At 53.4% G+C, this 19,443-nt stretch overlaps 1 protein-coding gene across 3 annotated transcripts; it reads left to right on the top strand.

The window, feature by feature from the left end:
• The first annotated feature begins 2,045 nt into the window (after positions 1 to 2,045).
• On the top strand, positions 2,046 to 18,616 carry AAR2 (AAR2 splicing factor). 3 transcript variants are annotated; one of them, XM_089308033.1, is made up of 4 exons: positions 2,046 to 2,151; positions 4,213 to 5,024; positions 8,231 to 8,460; positions 17,435 to 18,616. In XM_089308033.1, the coding sequence occupies exons 2-4, from the start codon at positions 4,268 to 4,270 to the stop codon at positions 17,600 to 17,602; spliced, it is 1,155 nt and encodes a 384-aa protein (XP_089164159.1). In that variant the 5' UTR covers positions 2,046 to 2,151; positions 4,213 to 4,267; the 3' UTR covers positions 17,603 to 18,616. The 3 variants fall into 3 exon arrangements, with proteins under 3 accessions (XP_089164159.1, XP_008254261.1, XP_002710869.1); XM_008256039.5 differs by having other exon boundaries at positions 2,145 to 2,183; XM_002710823.6 differs by lacking the exon at positions 2,046 to 2,151 and adding an exon at positions 3,092 to 4,009.
• The last annotated feature ends 827 nt before the right edge of the window (positions 18,617 to 19,443 follow it).

Raw genomic sequence — 19,443 nt, 5'->3', positions numbered from 1 at the left:
AGAAACGCGGCTCCCAGTGGGCGTTCCGTCTGCAAGGTGGGATTCCCCGAGCTCCACCCACAGCTTCCTTGTCCTGGGTCCAGTGCCCTGGAGTCTCTGAAAAGACAGTGGGCCCAGCCGGGCGTGGGCGCTCCGAGCCCCCAGGCCTGGGCGTGGTCTGGGGCCCGCGAGCTGAGCCCCTTCCTGCAGGCAATGGGACTGACAGACGGGCGGGGACGGCTAAGCCGGGACTGCAGCAGCTCGCCGCCGTGATTAGCCAGGACGGCAGGGCCCACCTAGCTTGCAGCCCACTGACGGCTGGCATGCCCAGCTGTCCCTGAGGAAGCGTGACTGACGAGCTAAGGTGCGGCAGGACAGCGACAAGAACAGCCTGTCAGATGTTCTTTGCGTCCTAACTGTGCCGCTCTCCGGCTGTGTGGCACCTCTGGGAGCATCCGTTTCTCCTGTAGGTTGGGAACACCAAGGCCGACTTACTGGGGCTATGGGGGAGGCAGGATTCTTCCCTCGGAGTGCACATGCGTGTCATATCTGACATATGACACCAGGCCTGGAGGCCACCGGATGGTTATGGCTGGAGGGACTGATGCGGTGACTGCTGCTGCCAGGGCTGAGCGTGACCGGAAGTGCGACTTGACCAGGACCGTGGCTGAGTCTCTGACTACTGCTACCAGGTGGCCAGGACTGCCTGAGGCTGGGGTCCGTCTGCCCAGGGTGTTACCCATTAATCAGCCTCAAGTACAGGAGAGTGGGATGGTGCCATCCCGGAACCCGACCTGAGAAGCAGTCTGCCAGCGCTCTCGTAGCCTGGGTGTGAGCACTGAGATGCAGCCAAAGAGGAGGGGAGGCCCCTCCTGCTCTCACATGTAAGCAGCAGACATCTTCATACATGATCCAACTCCTCCCCAGATGCAGAATTTAGTATTATGATGACAAAAGTGCAGCTTGACCATGAAGCTCTGATTAAAACTGGTTTCTTTTTTAAAAGTTGTATTTATTTTCACTTTATCTTTTTTTAAAGATTTATTTATTTGAAAGAGTTATAGAAAGGCAGAGGCAGAGAGAGAGAGAGAGAGAGAGAGGTCTTCCATCCACTGGTTCACTCCCAAGATGGCCACAATGGCTAGAGCTGGGCCGACTAAAGCCAGAAGCCAGGAGCTTCTTCCTGGTCTCCCACATGGGTGCAGGGGCCCAAGGACTTGGGCCATCTTCTACTGCTTTCCCGGGCCACAGCAGAGAGCTGGACTGGAAGAGGGGCAGCCGGGACTAGAACCGGTGTCTGTCTGGGATGCCGGTGCCGCAGGTGGAGGACTAACCCACTGTGCCATGGCGCCGGCCCCTCCCAAGTGGTGTCTTAACCACGGCGCCAAAAGCCTGTTCCTGAATTTATTTTTCATTGAGAGATACCAAGAGAAAGACACACACATGCACACAGAGACAGACAGAGCTCGCACCCGCTGGTTCACTTCCCAAATGCCCGCGGCAGCCAGAGCTGGGTCAGGCCAAAGCCAGGAGCCAGGAACTCCATCCAGGTCTCCCTGTGAGGTGGCAGGGACCCAAGCACTTGAGCCCTCACCTGCTGCCTCCAAGGAGGAGCATCAGCAGGAAGCTGTCAGACGTCAAGGGCTGGAATTCGACACAGGCACTCTGGTTTGGTACATGGTTGTCCCAGACAGCTTCTTAACCACCATGCCACAACACCCACCACCCACCCCCCAGACGGGCTTCTCGCAGCTTGAACTGCGCCTTGTCTGTGGTGGTCTGGTCCCCTCCGAGTGCTGTGTCCCAAGACAAGCTCTCCTGGAACATCCTCTAAAAACAAGCTCCAGAAAGTTCAGGTTCTCTGATGGCTGTTCCCGCGCCCCGCCTCCCTTTTTCAGCTAAATCCTACAGTCCTGGTTACCAAAGCAAAGGACTAGGCAAAGGACTAACTAGGTTCGTGGATTTGTCCTGGGAAGGGGATAGAAAATGTACAGCTTCAGGAAAATTGTTTTCCAAGATGCAAGAGCTAAAAAAGGAGAAAGTACGAGCCACAGAAGACAACTTTCGACCGCACGGAACCTGTAGGCCCGGGCCGTTCTTCCCGCGACCGAGGACTCCAGGGGGCCGCTTTCTCGGTCGCGCCCAACCGGCGCCCCAGCGGGAGAACTTCCGGTGCGTTTCCGCGGTACCCGAGGTTGCGGGCGGTGAGTGCGGCCTTCTGTCCTCTTTTTTTCCTCCTGTGATTTTGTGCCTGTGGCCAGCGCGCCTGTCTTCTCGGCTCGGAACCGCGGCACGTCCTGCGCTGGTTCCCCCTCGCCGGTGTGGGCCTCGCGAGGCCCTCCTGAGACGCCGCCGCCGGGGCGCCAGGCGCCCGCTGCGTGGCTTCCCCGAACCCAGCCGCTGATTCGGGCTGCACAGTGAATCGGCTGTAGTAGGCTGAGCGTCTAGCGAACGCCGGGGTGCAGACAGCCGCGAGCGTCGTGCGGGCGAGGAAGCTCCCCTGGGGAGGCGAACCTGAGCCGAGGGAGGCTTCTGCCTCGCGTTGAGGGTCCGAGAGGCCCGGGTGGCCGGAGCAGAGCGCGCGCAGGGGCCCCGACGGCGCGGGCCTTGTGGGTCAGGGCCAGGATTGGGGGCTCCCCGGAGCCGGCCGGGAAGCCCCGCGGAGGGTGTTAAGTGTGGCGGCGGCGGTGGCCGTGACGGTCTGCTCAGAGACCCGGCTCTGAGACGGGTTGTTGGGGTGCAAAGTTCCTTCGCCCGGCACCAGCTCTGGGCCAGGCCGTGTGCCAGCCGCTGCTGGGGCTCCAGGAGGCCGCGCGGGGGCAGGGAAGCCGGCTGAGGCGCACTGGTCCTGCGCATTCGGGCTAGGGGTAGGGAAGGCGAACGTACGAATTATTCGGAACAGCGGCTGTCAAGCTTCTTGACTGTGACCCTGCTGTAACAAATAGATTCCGTGTCACCACCAAATAAGTGTCCACCCAGCACCTAAAGCTTTAGAAAACAGTGCTTGTCCTCACTACTCAGGACGTAGCAGTCGGACATCCTATCAGTTCTGTTCTTTTCACTTAAGAAAAGGAGTGCCGGTTGAGACCTTCTCAGTTAATTTCTTAACCCATTTTGAACTTTGAAAAAAAAAAAAGGCGGATTTGCAGAGTCCTTTCTAGTAGTGATAAAATAGCTCTTAGTGTTCTTGGAAAGGGGCTGGGCTTCCTTTCTGCGCTCTTTGAGTGTTTAAAATTGAAAGTGTGGACAGAGGGAAACCGGAGGCCGAGTTTTCTGGGGACTTGTGATGTCTTACTGGGTTGTCTGGCGACACTGGAAGCAGCGGGAGGGCATTAACTGCTACTTGCTGGGTGTTTCTTCTGGGGCCCAGTGCAGGCGCTCAGGGAGTAGGCGTTGGGTTGAGTAGGTGGGTCTCCTAGGGCTGGGAGACTAGGTAATTGATGGGTTTGAATCAGTTCCACTGCAGCCATTGGTCGAGGCAGAGGCCGCTTGTGCCTGCGGGGGTTTAGCAGCGTCTGCCCGTCCCCACGGCAGGACAGAGGCAGGTGAAGGAGGTGTAGGTGTTCTAGCGCTTTCTCTTCCCTGTACCGTCCTAGGTCAGCCCTGCCTCCCGATCCGTCCTGGAGGAATGCGGGCCCTTCAGGAGGTTGTCTCACTCCTTGGAGTTCGGGTTTTTAATGAGTGAAAGAAGGGATCTGGGGTTGAAAAGCTTCCACTCCGTCAGCCTTTTGTGAATTTTAGGTGCTGACGGGAACTCCGTGTGTCCTTGACTTAATCCTTCTCAAACCCTCTGGGACTCCGGCGACAGGTTTGAGGCAGGATTATAGTTTAAGATGATTCAGGAGTATTTGAGGATGAACCATCCAGGCTTTTTCTACCCTCATCCTCTGTTGTAAGAGAGATGGGGAGTAGATCCAAGTGGACAGCAGAAAGGACGCTGGCCTGCAGGGGGTACATGGTTGCTGACTGGGGTCCTTAAGTGCCCTGGAACATTCCACTTTTCGTTAGCTGGTGTCTCGCTAGCTGTCAAGTGAGTGCTCTTGTTTGTTAAATCAAAATGCAAAAATACCCTTCTGTCTCCTTGTTATGTTCCTTATCTGTGAGACAGATGCAGGGTGTCGTGAGGATTCGGGAGATAATCGGGTCAGGCGTCTAATCCGGTGCCTGGCGCGTGCGGAATGCCCAGCATCCTCCTTGCAACTCCTGATTCGCTCTAATGTCCTTCTCTTTCAGCTGTTCCGGAGCACAAGAGGGAAGGGGTTCCTTTCGGTCACCCGCCGCTGGCCCAATGGCTGCCATGCAGATGGATCCCGAGTTAGCCAAGTGCCTCTTCTTTGAAGGGGCCACTGTGGTCATCCTGAACATGCCCAAGGGGACAGAGTTTGGCATTGACTACAACTCCTGGGAGGTGGGGCCCAAGTTCCGGGGCGTGAAGATGATCCCACCGGGCATCCACTTCCTACACTACAGCGCTGTGGACAAGGCCAATCCCAGGGAGGTGGGCCCTCGTATGGGCTTCTTCCTCAGCCTGCAGCAGCGGGGGCTGACTGTGCTGCGCTGGAACACAGTCCGGGAAGAGGTGGACCTGTGCCCAGCCCCAGAGGCCGAAGTGGAAGCCATGAGGGCCAATCTCCAAGAGCTGGACCAGTTCCTGGGACCTTACCCCTATGCCACACTGAAGAAGTGGATCTCACTCACCTCCTTCATCAGTGAGGCCACCGTGGAGAGGCTGCAGCCTGAGAGCCGGCAGATCTGTGCCTTCTCAGACGTGCTGCCTGTGCTCGCCATGAAGCACACCAAGGACCGGGTGGGCCAGAATCTGCCCCAGTGTGGCACAGAGTGTAAAAGCTACCAGGAGGGCCTGGCCCGGCTGCCCGAGATGAAGCCCAGAGCCGGGACAGAGATCCGCTTCTCAGAGCTGCCCACGCAGATGTTCCCGGCAGGGGCCACGCCGGCAGAGATAACCAGGCACAGCATGGACCTGAGCTATGCCCTGGAGATGGTGCTCGGCAGGCAGTTCCCCGGCAGCCCCCAGGACGTGCTTGGTGAGAGGAGCGTGGCTGTGTGGGAGTGGGCGGGGAGAATGTCAGTAGGGGTACATGTGGATGCAGTGGTGTGCGGGGTTTAACCTGTCCAGGAGACAGACTCACACGGTATTCCCCTGGTACGGAGGTATCTTACTCTTTACGCTGAAGGTTTTGATTGGAGACTGGGACTAGGGTTCCAGTAATTGATCTGTTCGTCTGGGTACCTAATAAACATTCTAGGTGAACCTGGTGCCGGTGTTCCTGTGTTTGGGAACCACTGATGACCTAGCCCTATAGGGAGAAGGCTTTGGCCAACTAAGTGGTCAAACTGGGACTGGAGCCCTGGGCTCTTGGTTCCTAGGCTAGACCTTTGTTCCTGCTTCCTCAGTGTCCCTGACCTGCAGGATGTTATTCTCCTTGCTAGCCCACACCAGGCCACTGCCTTTGTAAAAAAACTGTTATGGTTTTTACTATTGCTTTCCCCGTTGTTAAAATGTATGTTCATCATAGAACAAAATTAACTTCATTCCCTATCCCATCGCCTAGAAATAACCATTTTTTATTTTGATGTGTTTATATTCCTTTTTCATCTGTGCATCTCTGTTTATTTCATTTCATTTTTTGTCTTTCTGTGTGATTCCTTTTACTCTTTTAAAAATTCCATTGTGTTTAGGTTTGTATGTGACTTTTTACAAAAACAGGATTAAAATCCTTTGTTTTCTGATTTCCCAGGTCACTGAGTACAGTGGCTACTTGGTGTTCTGCAGTTCCCAACCAATTTTCTGTTGATGAACCTTGTCTTCCTCTCTCTATTATAACTGTTGCCTGATGAACCCTCTTGTGGTGCTTAACGCATAAGTTTGGGGTTCAAAGTGCTGGGTGTTGGGTGTGCAGACCAGGGGTCGGAGGCTGCCACCGTCACCTGTGACAGCACTGAGCGTGGCAGGTCAGCAAAGGCCACTGCCAGCTGGGTGATTGGAAAGTGGTTTCTGGTTTCTATTTTTTTCAATGCTAATAACAGCAAACATTTGTCACATCCTTAACCGCTGTTTATATATATGTATGTTTTTTTTTTTTACAAATTGTCCAGCTAATTTGCATATCTTCCTACTGGAAGACTGATGATAAATTTGAATAAAGGATTTTTCATCATTGACTCAGCTGATATATGGGACATTTTAATGAGTGCAAATGATTGCATTCCCTAGTATTTTCATCTAGTAAGCAACATTTGAAATTCCAGCTTAAAATTAAATAGAAACCCTGTTTTCTACCTGTTAAACATTTCAATTCTGCAGAATATTATCTTGTGAAAAGCTCTTATACATGTTAACTATATTTTTCAGCTCTTTGAAATGATTTCTGATGTCATAATTATTTATTTTTAAATATTTATTTATTTATTTGGAAGTCAGAGTTACACAGAGAAAGAGAGAGAGAGAGAGAGAGGTCTTCATCTGCTGGTTCACTCCCCAGTTGGCCGTAATGGCCAGAGCTGCGCTGAAATGAAGCCAGGAGCCAGGAGCTTCTTCTGGGTCTCCCAAGTGGGTGCAGGGGCTAAAGGACTTGGGCCATCTGCTGCTGCTTTCCCAGGCCATAGCAGAGAGCTAGATCGGAAGAGGAGCAGCCGGGTCTCAAGCTGGCGCCTGTATGGGATGCCTGCAATGCAGGCAGCGGCTTAACCCACTATGCCACAGCACCATCTCCCATAATTTATTTTATTTTATTTATTTTATTTATTTTTTTGACAAGCAGAGTGGACAGTGAGAGAGAGAGACAGAGAGAAAGGTCTTCCTTTGCCGTTGGTTCACCCTCCAATGGCCACCGCGGCTGGCGCGCTGCGCTGATCTGATGGCAGGAGCCAGGTACTTATCCTGGTCTCCCATGGGGTGCAGGGCCCAAGTACCTGGGCCATCCTCCACTGCACTCCCGGGCCACAGCAGAGAGCTGGCCTGGAAGAGGGGCAACCGGGACAGAATCCGGCGCCCTGACCGGGACTAGAACCCCGTGTGCCGGCGGCGCAAGGTGGAGGATTAGCCTAGTGAGCCGCGGCACCGGCTTCATAATTTATTTTTAAATGATACTAGAAATGGATGCATTCAAGTAAATTCCCTAAATGCAAAGAAGTTTCACAAACTGATCAGGAAAAACCAACTGCAGAAGCAAATCATTAACCTCAATTTTAGAATGAAAATGTGATTATACTTTGAAAATATTGGTCAGATGTCCAGAATATCTAGACCAGGTAGCCACTCACACAAATCAAACTTTGTTCTCCAAGCTTAGGGACGGGAATCTAGTTGTTCAGGTCTCTGAGGGATGACAGAGCTCAGGCGCTATGTAGTGAAAGGTACTTGGTGGTGAGTGCGTCTGTTCTTCTCACGGCCCGCTTGTGTGCATGCCGCCAAGGCCACACAGGTGCTAGGAAGTGGCGCTAAGGTTTGAGTTCAGGCAGTTTGGTGACAGAGCCCATGCTCTTAGCCACCAAGCTGCGCGAGAGTCAGGCACAGAGCCCTGTGATTAAACACACAAAAATGATCTGGAATAAGTCCTCCTGAGTCTTCCTGTTCTTCGAGTCTCTGGAACTGTTCTCACCCGATGGAGAATCTGCTTTCACTTCCCATTGTACTAATTGTGAAGCATTAGATGTGTGGCTGTGTGCAGGCCTTGACCTCATCTAGAAAAGGAAGCACATAGCACCTCCCCGATCACCTTGTGGAGTGAGGTGAGGGATGTCTGGTGGAATGCTGCATATCCCTGACCTTGGAGCAGGGTCATCTGCATCGGAGTCACCTGGGGCGCTCGTTAGAGCCACAGCCAGGGTCACACAGGGCCCGTCATCTCGCTTCAGCCCCGGGAGCATCAGGCTTGGGCAGCTTTGCCTTGAACATGCTGTCCTAGTAACCTGAGGGCATCCCGGTGTGGGATCTACTTGGCATAGTATCCATTGACACATTTTGTCAAGTTTTAAAATGCCAGCAGAGATAGGAGTACCTCTTCTCTTACAGTTTGATTTTATAGAAACTTAAAGCAACACTTTGGTCTTTCAAGGCACTTAGTGAGCACCTTCTGTATGCTGAATCCCAGACTAGGCTTTGTGGGAGTGACAGGGATAAAACGTCATCCATTGCTGAGGTCCGGTGGAACTGACCTTGTGAAGGGTGTGCAGTAGTGTCTGCTGGCACTCTTGGCCCTTGGGGTCATTTTTCCTCTGCGTCTTCCAGGTGAACTCCAGTTTGCCTTTGTGTGCTTCCTGCTGGGGAATGTGTACGAGGCATTCGAGCACTGGAAGCGGCTCCTGAACCTCCTGTGCCGGTCAGAGGCAGCCATGGTGAAGCACCACGCCCTCTACGTCAACCTCATCTCCATCCTGTACCACCAGCTCGGCGAGATCCCTGCCGACTTCTTTGTGGACATCGTCTCCCAGGACAACTTCCTCACCAGCACCCTGCAGGTGAGCAGCTGTGGCTGACCTCCGTGGGCCAGAGTGGAGGCAAGGGTGCGGAGGCAGCCTCTGGAGCGTCCCTCTTGATCTCTTGCTCGGCTCCTGTGACCCACAGGCTTCTTAACTCCAGTTCCTTCACTTGGGATGCTTCCTGGCGTCCCTCTCCAATTCCGTTGTAGATCCTCCATCGGCGACGCCCTGTGGAGCCCCGCCCCGCCTTGCCTCCAGAGGCCTGGCACTGGGGTTCTTGCAATTTGAATCCCCTCCGCTCTTGTGGTTACTCAGCTCAGAACAGCTTTTCGTCCTCCCGTAGCTGCGTTTGCCGCAACCCAGCAGGGCAGAGTGTCGAAGCTTGTTATTCCCAGTGAACCATCTGCAGCTCCTTAGATCTCATTTAAGCAGTAAAGTAACTGTGATTTCCTGTTCAAACAAAATGTGCCAGTTTCTGCGGAGATTCTGACAGAAAAAGTGGAATTTGCTTTTAACTTGGCAATTAAATTTTCATTATGAGTGGTAATTAGGGAAGAAGCTTCAAACAACTCACAGTCTTCATCCTGTGCTGTTTCCTCCCTGTGCAAACAGATTACTTTCCTTTTTGTACTTGGGACAGCCTCTGTCACTCGTGTCTTGTAACTTTCTTATGTACAGAAGAGACCAAAGTGGCCAGTTCTAAGTTTCCATACGATGTGTCCCTGTGTGTGAGACCCCCCTGCCCGTATAACGTGACAGTTCACTTAACCTCCCACTCCTACCGCAGCTAAGAGAAGGAACGAGTGAGCACTCATTAATGCCTGTTGGGTAGCAGGCGTCATATGTGTCGTGATAGATGTGTCCCCTCATTTAATCTCTGGAACCCGGGAGGGCAGGAGGGATTGTTCCTGATTTACAAATGAGAAAAGCAACTCAGAGAGGTCGATTATGTATCTGATTTCACACAGCTAGTATGAGGAAATCAGGATGTGTGCCCAGCCTGAATTCTGGTTTCCTGCCTGTGCTTCTGCCCCAGTGTTACTGAACACAGTGACTGACTGCAGTGGAGACACTGGCAGGGCCTGGGGCTCAGGTCCAGACCACTTTTCTGAAGCTGGGGTACTGCTGGGAGAGTCCCTGTGAGCAGGAAGCTGGCTGCAGCTGTGGGAGTTATAGGACTCGTGCAGGCCCTAGGGATGAGCCAGTCAAGCTGACACCTTGTACCTGGTATATTCCAGTTCACGAGTTAAAACTGTCCTTTATATTGGTTCTTTTTTTTTTTTTTTTTGGACAGGCAGAGTGGACAGTGAGAGAGACAGAGACAAAGGTCTTCCTTTGCCGTTGGTTCACCCTCCAGTGGCCACCGTGGCCGGCGCGATGCGGCTGGCGCACCGCGCTGATCCGAAGGCAGGAGACAGGTGCTTCTCCTGGTCTCCCATGGGTGCAGGGCCCAAGCACTTGGGCCATCCTCCACTGCACTCCCAGGCCACAGCAGAGAGCTGGCCTGGAAGAGGGGCAACCGGGACAGAATCCGGCGCCCTGACCGGGACTAGAACCCGGTGTGCCAGCACCGCAAGGCGGAGGATTAGCCTAGTGAGCTGTGGCACCGGCCCTTTTATTGGTTCTTGATAGAGAATTACGTCCCTAATTCTTCCTCGTGGGGTAATCCCCCCGTTACAGGCTGTGGAGCTGCGGGAGCAGGCATCAGCCTGTTAACTTGTCTCTGGCAGTGGCTGTGCCCGAAGGAATGATGTGCTCCCCTCGTGACGTGAGCCGATGCTGTCGCACACAGGAGGGCCACAGTGCTGCTGGCTGTCCCTTCCGCCGTCAGCACAACCAGCAGCTGAGCTCTAACTGCCGCGGCTTTGTTGCCAGCAATGATTTACAAAGCAGAAACGGCCCAGCTGGATTGCTAGATACCCAGGTGGGTGGTGCAGAGCTGATGGTTGGAAAATTCTGTTTTGGACTTTTTACCATGTCATTATTTAGAGAAATCCAGGACATGTGCTTTTTTTTTTTTTTTTTAAGATTTATTTATTTACTTGAAAGGCAGAGCAGAGTGGCAGAGGCAGAGAGAAAGGTCTTTGCTGGTTCACTCCCCAGATGGCCACATGGCCGGATCTGTGCCAATCAGGAGCCAGCAGCTTCCTCTGGGTCTCCCAAAGGGGTGCAGGGGCCCAAGCACTTGGGCCATCTGCCACTACTTTCCCAGGCCATAGCAGAGAGCTGGATCGGAAGTGGAGCAGCCAGGACCCGAACCAGCACCCATACGGGATGCTGGCACTGCAGGTGGTGGCTTCAGCCGCTACGCCACAGTGCTGGCCCCATGTATGTAAGCTTTTAAAGACAGCCACATTAGCATGGATAAAATCAGCCATGTAATGGCCTCAACCATTAATTTTCTTTTCACTTTGCTATGTGAGGCCCTTTTGAATGGATGCCACTGGTTTTACAAATCCCTTGGATTTAGCTTGAATAAATGTTGTTTTACAAAAATAGATAGGTTTTTTTTTTATTTAAAGCAACTTAAGTCATCATAATTCATTTAAAACCAATGAGAGGATAATCTGCATTTAATAGTATGTTAGAGTGAGTTCTGTACAAAGTAAGAGCTTATATAGCCACTTGCATAGCATTTCAGTATACAGCCCGTAACCTGTTTTTCTTTCTTTAATATCCGTTTAGCCACAATAGGCCATAGGTATTTTCCAGCTGCATTTCTTGCCAGTGTTCCAGATGACCGTGTCCATCTGTGACTCTCCAGGGGAAACACTGACTCTGACAGTAATGGCTGGAGTATTTTTATCCTCACACCAGCTGTGATGAATGCATTGGCCTCCTCCTACCCTACCTGCTATCAGCTATCACCTTGGCATGCTTTATGTGTGTTCTCTCATTTAGGCCTCACCGCGATGCTAGAAGTTGTACAGGAAACTGGCTCAGAGAGGTCACATAATTTTGTCCAAGGTCAGCAGAGGTAGTAGGTGGATGGCAAGGCTAAGCTTTGGAATCTACAGTCTGTATTGGACTCCCCACATATGATTAGAGCCCAGCGTGTGAACATCCCAAATTCTTCTTTGGTGTTTTTACAATTTTATTTATTTGAAAGGCAGAGTGTCAGGAAAGAGGGAGAGTCAGAGATTGTCCCTCTGCTGGCTCATTCCCCAAATGGCTACAGCAGTGGAGACTGGTCCAGGCCAAAGCCAGAAGCCTGAAACTCTGTCTGGGGCTCATGTGTGGGTAGCAAGAACCTAAGTACTGGGCCATCCCCTGCTGCTTTTCCAGGCACATTAGCAGGGCACTGGATCAGAAGTGGAGCAGCCAGGACTTGAACTGAACCGGCACTCTGATATAGATGCAGGTGTCAAAGGCAGCAATACCAGCCCCCAGCCCAAATTCTTTAAACTGACTCAGAAAACAGTATTCCTGCTGCTTTTCAGGTCGCTGTGAATCGATGGTCTTGATTTTATCACCACTTTCTGCTGCAAGTGGAAAGTGTTTTACCTGTGGGTAGTTTCACTCTAAATTGAATAATCATTTGGGAATTGAAAAAAAAATCAGAAATTTCATTTCTGTTCTAGCTAAAAAAAAAAATAGGCTAAGATAGGGACTTGGCTGTCTAACTTGATGTTCTGGCTTTCTCAAAGCGACCTGACTTGAACTCAGTATGTTCAACTTGAATTTTAAAAAGACTCTGTTGATGACTAAAATACTTTAAAAATTTTAATACTTTAATGATTGAAGTTTTAATTATATATATTTGAGGGGCCGGCGCTGTGGTGCAGCAGGTTAATGCCATGGCCTGAAGCACCGGCATCCCATATGGGCACCAGTTCGAAACCCAGCTGCTCCACTTCTGATCCAGCTCTCTGCTGTGGCCTGGGAAAGCAGTAGAAGATGGCCCAAGTCCTTGGGCCCCTGCACCCACGTGGGAGACCCGGAAGAAGCTCCTGGCTTTGGATCGGCACAGCTCCGGCCGTTGCGGCCATTTGGGGAGTGAAGACCTCATCGGGTGGAAGACCTCTTTCCCTCTCTCTGCCTTTCCTCTCTTTGTATAACTCTGACTTTCAAATAAATAAATAAATCTTTTTTAAAAAATTATATATAATTTGAAGAAAAACACCTAATGAGGGTGCTTGTTTAGAGAAATCCATTTGTTCACCAAATGTTATCATCCCATTGCGAAAGTATTTTTTAAATATCCAGGATTCATCTGCCGACATTAAGTTGATTCATTTCTCAGTCATATTAAAAAATGTTCACTGGATTTCACTTATTTTTTTTAAAAAAAGATTTTTTTTTTTTTTAATTTGAAAGAGAGTTACAGAGAGAGGCAGAGACAGAGAGAGAGGTCTTCCATCCGCTGGTTCACTCCCCAGATGGCCACAACAGCCGGAGCTGTGCCAATCCAGAGCCAGGAGCCAGGAGCTTCTTCCGGGTCTCCCTCATGGGTGCAGGGGCCCAAGGACTTGGGCCATCTTCTACTGCTTTCCCAGGCCACAGCAGGGAGCTGGATTGGAAGTGGAACAGCTGGGACTAGAACTGGTGCCCATATGGGATGCCAGTACTTCAGGCCAGGGCTTTAACCCACTGTGCCACAGCACTGGCCCCTGGATTTCACTTTAATCGATAAAATAAGCAGATCGTTATTAATTTTTCTGAAAAAGTCATAAAATTAATCAGAGAATAAATTATTGCTTGGAAATTAATTACTTTTTAAACCTCCCCTTTTCTGAATTGTAATTATGAAACTTTTAAAACATGAAATTTGTGAAATTAAGAGGTCAAGAATAGATCAGTGGGGCCAGCACTGTGGCATAGCAGGTGGAGCCACTGCCTGCAGTACCAGTATCCCATATGAGCGCCGGTTTGAGTCCTAGCTATTCCAATTCTTATGCAGCTCTCTGCGACGGCCTGGGAAAGCAGCAGAAGATGGCCCAAGTTCTTGGGCCTCTGCACCCGCCTGGGAGACCTAGAGGAAGCTTCTGGCTTCTGGCTTTGGATCAGTCCAGGTCTAGCTGTTGTGGCCACTTGGGGAGTGAACCAACAAATGGAGGAATTCTCTGTCTCTCTGCCTTTCAAATAAATAAATCTTTTATTTTTTTTTTTAAGATTTACTTATTTATTTGAGTTACACAGAGAGAGAAGGAGAAGTGGCCGGGGGAGTCTTCCATCCGGTGGTTCACTCCCCAATTGGCCACAACAGCCAGAGCTGCACTGATCCAAAGCCAGGAGCTTCTTCTGGGTCTCCCACGCGGGTGCAGGGGCCCAAGGATTTGGGCCATCTTCCACTGCTTTCCCAGGCCACAGCAGAGAGCTAGATTGGAAGTGGAGCAGCCAGGACCTGAACCGGCACCCATACGGGATGCTGGCACTGCAGGCGGTGGCTTTACCCACTACGCCACAGTACCGGCCCCATAAATAAATCTTAAAAAAAAAATAGATCAGTGGGTGCCAGGGACTTGGTATGAAGGGAGGGTTTGACAGCTAAGGGGCAGCAGTATGGAGTTTTCTGGGGTGATGGCTACACAAGTCTGTATGGGCCATCAGGCTCAGAGCTAGATACTGAAAGGAAACCCTCTATGTTTATCATGTGGTGGCTGCGTGTGAATGAGTGAATTTAATTATGTGTATATTATGCCCCAATAAGGTTGATTTGTGTGTGTGTGTGTGTGTGTGTGTGTGTGTGTGTTTTAAAAAGGTCAGCCTGGGCGATGCCCTGGGCCCTGGAGGCCTGCAGAGCGCCTGCCTCCAGAGCAGCCGGCCTCCCTATAGGAGTGCTGAGGCCAGCCATCCAGGGGACTGTACCTCTGTAAGACAAGGGGGCTCGGAGGGGAAGGAGTGGACTGAGCTCCCTGCTGGACGGGGTTCTGCTCAGCGTCTGCCGCCGCGTGACGCAGCACACCAGGCATCCTCGCCTGTGCAGTGGGAATAGTCATCTCCTGTCCTCCTACCTCCCCGGCTTGTAGTAAAGAGTAAGCTGACAGGTTCTTTAAAAAGGACCAAGCACTTTTCAAATTAGAAGCCTTATTTTTTAGACTGAAGGCTTCTGTCGTACCCGCCTCTAGTTGATTTTACTCCCAGGCAGTGCTTGAAAGATGGGTGGGGAGGGTGGGTGATGAATGTGAGCCCAGCTCCTTCCAGCCTCGCACTGCTGGCCAGTGCCAAATGTAGAGCAGTTCCTGTGTCTCATTCACAGTGTTGAGGGAGCAGCCCGGGCGCCCTGATTCTTCGCTAGGCCCAGGGCAATGTGATATATTACGATATGACAATCGTGCCTCGGTCCCTGCTCTTAAAGGGTACAGATCGCTGTGATACAAGCACGGCATGAGAATGCAGTACAGGAGGCCCAGGCCCAGTGCGGGGAAACAGAGCAGTTCATTTGAGCGTGGGCCTTTCTGACGGGCATGTCCCAGGGGACTTGTGGGCCGGCAGCATGAGGGGCCTGGTAACCAAGCTGCCCCCTCCCTGGGGTGAACTGCTCTCCAGCACATCAGCTCTTCGAGCATGGTCTGGTGTCAGGCACTGTGCAAAGAAGCACAAACAGGTTTTCCAGGAACCAGTGGTCTTTGTTCTTCTGTTCACCCTTGCCCACCGTGTGCCAGGGAGCTATGCCGGAGCCCTTGGGCCTCATGGGCAGGATCAACAGGAAACGACCTGTTACCTCACTGAGACTAGGGCCGTGATCCGGGTATCCCTGGGTGTTGGAGCACAGAGGAACAGTCTGTTCCATCTGAGCCGAGCGGGAGTCACAGGTAGAAACCGGCCGGTGAAGGGGAAGAAAGCAGAGGGAAGGGACCAGCGCTGGCACGTAGCAAGGCACTGGGGAGACCTGAGCACGTGTGGCCAGCTGTTCTACATGGCCGTAGAGAGGCAAGTACAGGTTACTGTGTAAGAAACAGGAAGAGGTTTTTGCTTATTCAGCCTAGCAGGTTCCCCACCACCTTTGGGGTCACACCCATGGGTGCAGGCCTCCAGAGCCAATGCCATTTGAATGAAGTTTCCCTGGCACCCAGGGCAGGGTCCATTAGCTGCCTGCAGACAGGCTAACTGCTGGCTTCCCTACTGCCCTGAGATCCCACAGTCCCTCTAATGAGTTATCGATCTGCCATTTGCTGTGGCTACACTTCCCACTCCTGTCTAGTCTATTCCCAAGTTGTTGAAGCCAAATTCTGTTCCTCATCCCCCATCCCATCACTTTGCCTCTGCTACTGCCACCACCAGCCCCCCAGAGTGGCTCCAAGGCTGCTGACAGGAGGAGGGAGAAGCAGCTGGCAGAGTGCTGTGCTTGGATCAGCTGCAAGTCCGCCAGAGCGAGGCGGGGCCCCAGAGCCCAGAACCCTTCCTTGGTGGTCTGAGGGCCAGCTGTGGATCAAAGAGCTGCGGCCAACTCCCGTGTCTGGGGGTGGCCTGGGAAAACCCCGCCTTCCTTCCCTGCTGGACGGCCACGGCCCAGTCACTTCCCTCTCTCAGCCTCCTTTCCTCCTGAGAGGCATTCTGGAGTCTTCTCACTTGGGTACTCTGAACCTTTTCTGAAATCAGTAAGATGGTGTAAAAAGGAGTAACGAGATTGCTAGATCCTTAGAAGGGACTGTGATCTGGCACAATCTGGAGTGGGGTTTCAGATGTGGAGAAAATGGCTCTTCTCCCCCGCCAGTGTTTGCATTATGAGAACGTCAAAGTAAGGGAGTAATACCTAGAATGAGTCAAGACCTCCTGTACCTCAACAGCAACAACAGCCCAGTTAAAAGGGGCAGCGGGCTTAAACAGTCATTCGCCAAAGAAGATAGACCTAGGCATGGCCCATACGTCCCTGTCATTAGGAAAATGCAAATAAAAACCACAGTAAGCTTAACCTCAGGCCCATTATAAAATTAAACAGCAGTAATAACTGGAATTGTCTAGGACATGGTGAAAATGAAAGCTCTGTGCACTGTTCGTGGGAATGCAAGATGGCGTAGCAGCTATGTGAAAATAGTGTGGTGGTTCCTCAAAAAACAAAGCCCAGAATGGCTGTGCCAAGTGACCCCACGTGTGAGCTGTCCCCGAGAGAAGCGAGAGCAGAGCCGGTGTTCGCATGCCTGAGTTCACAGTAGCATCAGGCCCACAGCCGGAGGCGCAAACAGCCCTTGCGTCCACGGCCGGTGAAGGTCGGAGCCGGCCACGTGGGGGAGCATCGCTCGGCCGCGGAGAGGCAGGGGATTGCAGCACTGTGGCAGTGTGGATGGGCCGTGAGGACATGTCACGAGAGGACAGATGTCACAGAATTCTGCCTCCGCGGAGCACCTAGATGGGTCACCTTCATAGAAGGGTCACCTTCATAGTCGAGCTTGGGGTAGGGGGTGTCGGGGCTGCGGAGGAGACATCAGCGAGCTTACATTAATGGGGGTGGAATTTCCACGGGGGAAGATTAAAGTTCTGGGGACAGGCAGTGGGATGGTTGCCCAACAGTGGGAGTGTGTTTAACGCCACTGGACTGTGTGCTTAGTGGTTAAAATGGTGAACATTGTGTCTGTTACTACAATTAAATAAGAAATTGGGCATCAGAGACGGCGTTTAAGGGGGGTGGAAGCCTCAAACTGGCAGCCCATGGCAGGTTGAGGAGACTGGAGCAGCAGTTGAGCTCCTGGCTTAGGGCCTGGGACTTCGTGTGATCCGTGCACTTACACACCCTCGGCCCCGGGGTCTTCTCACCACCAGCTGCCGTGGCAGCTGCCTCTTCCTCTGAGCTACTGCCCAGTGGATCCCCCCGGGGGCAAGGCTGGGGTGACGGCGCCGCTGGCCCTCCTGCCATGGGCAGCTCTGCCCTTCCAGTCCTGCCCCGGCACCTCAGCAGGGTTTGGACCTTCTGTCTTGGTTGGGGGTGGGGTGGGAAGGGGAGCGCAGCAGGTGTCCTGGGCCTGTGCCTGCAGCAGCTGCTCTGCCAGCCTGGAGGGCTGAACACACGGGGAATTTCCACAGCTCTCCGGCCCCCTGCGTGTTCTGAGAGTGACTGGTCCTCTGTTCTCTCTAGGTTTTCTTTTCCTCTGCCTGTAGCACTGCTGTGGATGCCACCCTGAGAAAGAAGGCAGAGAAGTTCCAGGCTCACTTGACCAAGAAGTTCCGCTGGGACTTTGCTGCGGAGCCTGAAGACTGTGCTCCGGTGGTGGTGGAGCTCCCTGAGGGCACCAGCACCGGCTGACCAGGGGCGCTGGCGCCGGGCACGCCCGTTCCCGCGTGGCTGCAGCCCTGGCCTCTCCACTCGCCCCTTCCTGTCCTTGGAACAGCCAGGGCAGTGCTCCTGCCGGTCTGCAGAGATGGAGCCAGTTCCCTCCGTCACCAATAAATAAGTTCCTTCCTTGCCAAGGAGTCTCCCGGGCCTCGAGGTACATTTGTGGGTTCCCTGTCAGCCTGGCCATGGTGCTACCCTGACTGAGTTTCAGACCGGCTCTTAGAGCGGCTCCCGAGATCCGCCTCAGCCACGGCTTCGCTCCTGCCGCTGGGAGGTGTGTGCTCCAGGCCGCGGCACAGATGGCGCCCGCACTGCCCGGGGTCTGTGAAGTCAGATGGGGAGACGAGCCAGAGTCTGCCGCTCCCTGACTAGGGCAGCACATGGGCTCTCAGCTCCCGGAAGCCCTGCACTGGGAGGACAGTGGGCTTCGTCTGACCAGTAGTGGTCAGCTCTGTGTCCTGGCCTCGGGCCCCAGCGGCTCACCTCCTAACCGTGGTTTGGCCCCTGCCTGCGGCCTCCGACCCAGAAGTAGAGCTTGGCAGCCCTCCCCGATGTCCCCAGAACCTCCAGGACTGCTTCTGTTGACCTGACACTGAACACAAAGAAAGGTTCTTGCCCTGAGCAGACCTCGCGGGCCCTGGTGCGGTTCCCTGCCCCTCCTGGTGCTGGAGATGGCCCGGGCAGCCTGCGTCTTGCCGGCCCTGCTGTGGAGCTGTCAGTCATCAGGAGCGACGTTCCTGGCTTTCCAGAGGCCCGCAGGTGAGCCCACCCTCCTGTGTGGGCGGAGTTCTGTCTAGGCAGGCACACAGGCCCCACTGCCCTGCCAGACTGGGGCCGTGATCTGAGTCCTTGCCTTCCTGTGGGGCTCACGCCGGGTCCTTGAATGGGAATCCCTGCTGGTTAAGATTTCTGGTTCGCCTTGTTTCCTTGGAGATGTTTTTCCAAGAGGATAATGTACATTAAAGTCTTCGAGTCGAGACCAAATCCCCCTGTGTGACGCTGTCTTGCAGTTAATCTGCCCAGTTCCCAGAGCAGCCCAGCCACTTCCACAGTCACCCGTCTCCCACCTGCACCCCAGTGTTGCCTGCGCTGCCCCGTGAGGCTGCTGACGGGCACACCCAGGAAGGAAGCAGTGACCAGAAGTGTGCAGTCCTTCCCAGGCCCACGCACCAGAGCTTCCTGGGAAGCTTGTTAGAAATGCAGATTCCATGGAGGAACGCCCTGACACGCCACGCCACACCATGCCACGCATGGCACTGCAAACTCCGTGCTCCAGTGGAGACGCCAGACACGGTCCCTTTCTCTGCGTGTCCACAGGGCGCGGGGAGGGCTGCTGCTGGCTCGGGGTTCTCTCGGGGGGTGACGATGCTGGCATCAGATGGTGAGACCACTGAACGCGTGCACATTTCTGAGGCTCGGGAGTGCCCACTCAGTGAGAACTGCCCAAGTGCAGGCACCGTGAGTGGTTCTGAGGTTGCCCAGAGGGAAGCCACGTGACCCGGAGGTCCCCGACGGCCTGGCACGTGGCACCCAGCACTCTGGAGGACAGCGCTGGACCTCCTCACTTCCCCAGCACTCCCCACTCCCACCAGTACCCCGTGTGGTAACAGAGCCTGCGCCACGAACACGTACGGGTCAGACGAGGACGGCCGCTGGGGGCTGCGTGCTCCACCCTTCCCTCCCCTCCCCACCCCCCAACAGCACGTGCTTCGTTCTGCTGAGGGGAAAATGGGCTCCGAGAGCTTCAGTCACTGCCAGGGTCACACAGCTGAGGACCGAGCACAAGCGCCGTGTCCATGCCCACTGCCGAC

The sequence above is a fragment of the Oryctolagus cuniculus genome, chromosome 11, assembly GCF_051225735.1.
Source record: "Oryctolagus cuniculus isolate XC-2025 breed Fujian yellow rabbit chromosome 11, ASM5122573v1, whole genome shotgun sequence".
Classification (NCBI taxonomy): Eukaryota; Metazoa; Chordata; class Mammalia; order Lagomorpha; family Leporidae; genus Oryctolagus; species Oryctolagus cuniculus.
The sequence above is the reverse complement of the archived record's forward strand: the minus strand, read 5'-3'. Positions and strand labels throughout refer to the sequence as shown.

Bases quoted from the DNA above. Each gene is read 5' to 3' on its own strand.
- AAR2 (XM_089308033.1), top strand. From the start codon at position 4,268: ATGGCTGCCATGCAGATGGATCCCGAGTTAGCCAAGTGCCTCTTCTTT. The intron at 5,025-8,230 runs GTGAGAGGAGCG...TGCGTCTTCCAG, and splicing joins CAGCCCCCAGGACGTGCTTG to GTGAACTCCAGTTTGCCTTT. The intron at 8,461-17,434 runs GTGAGCAGCTGT...TGTTCTCTCTAG, and splicing joins TCCTCACCAGCACCCTGCAG to GTTTTCTTTTCCTCTGCCTG.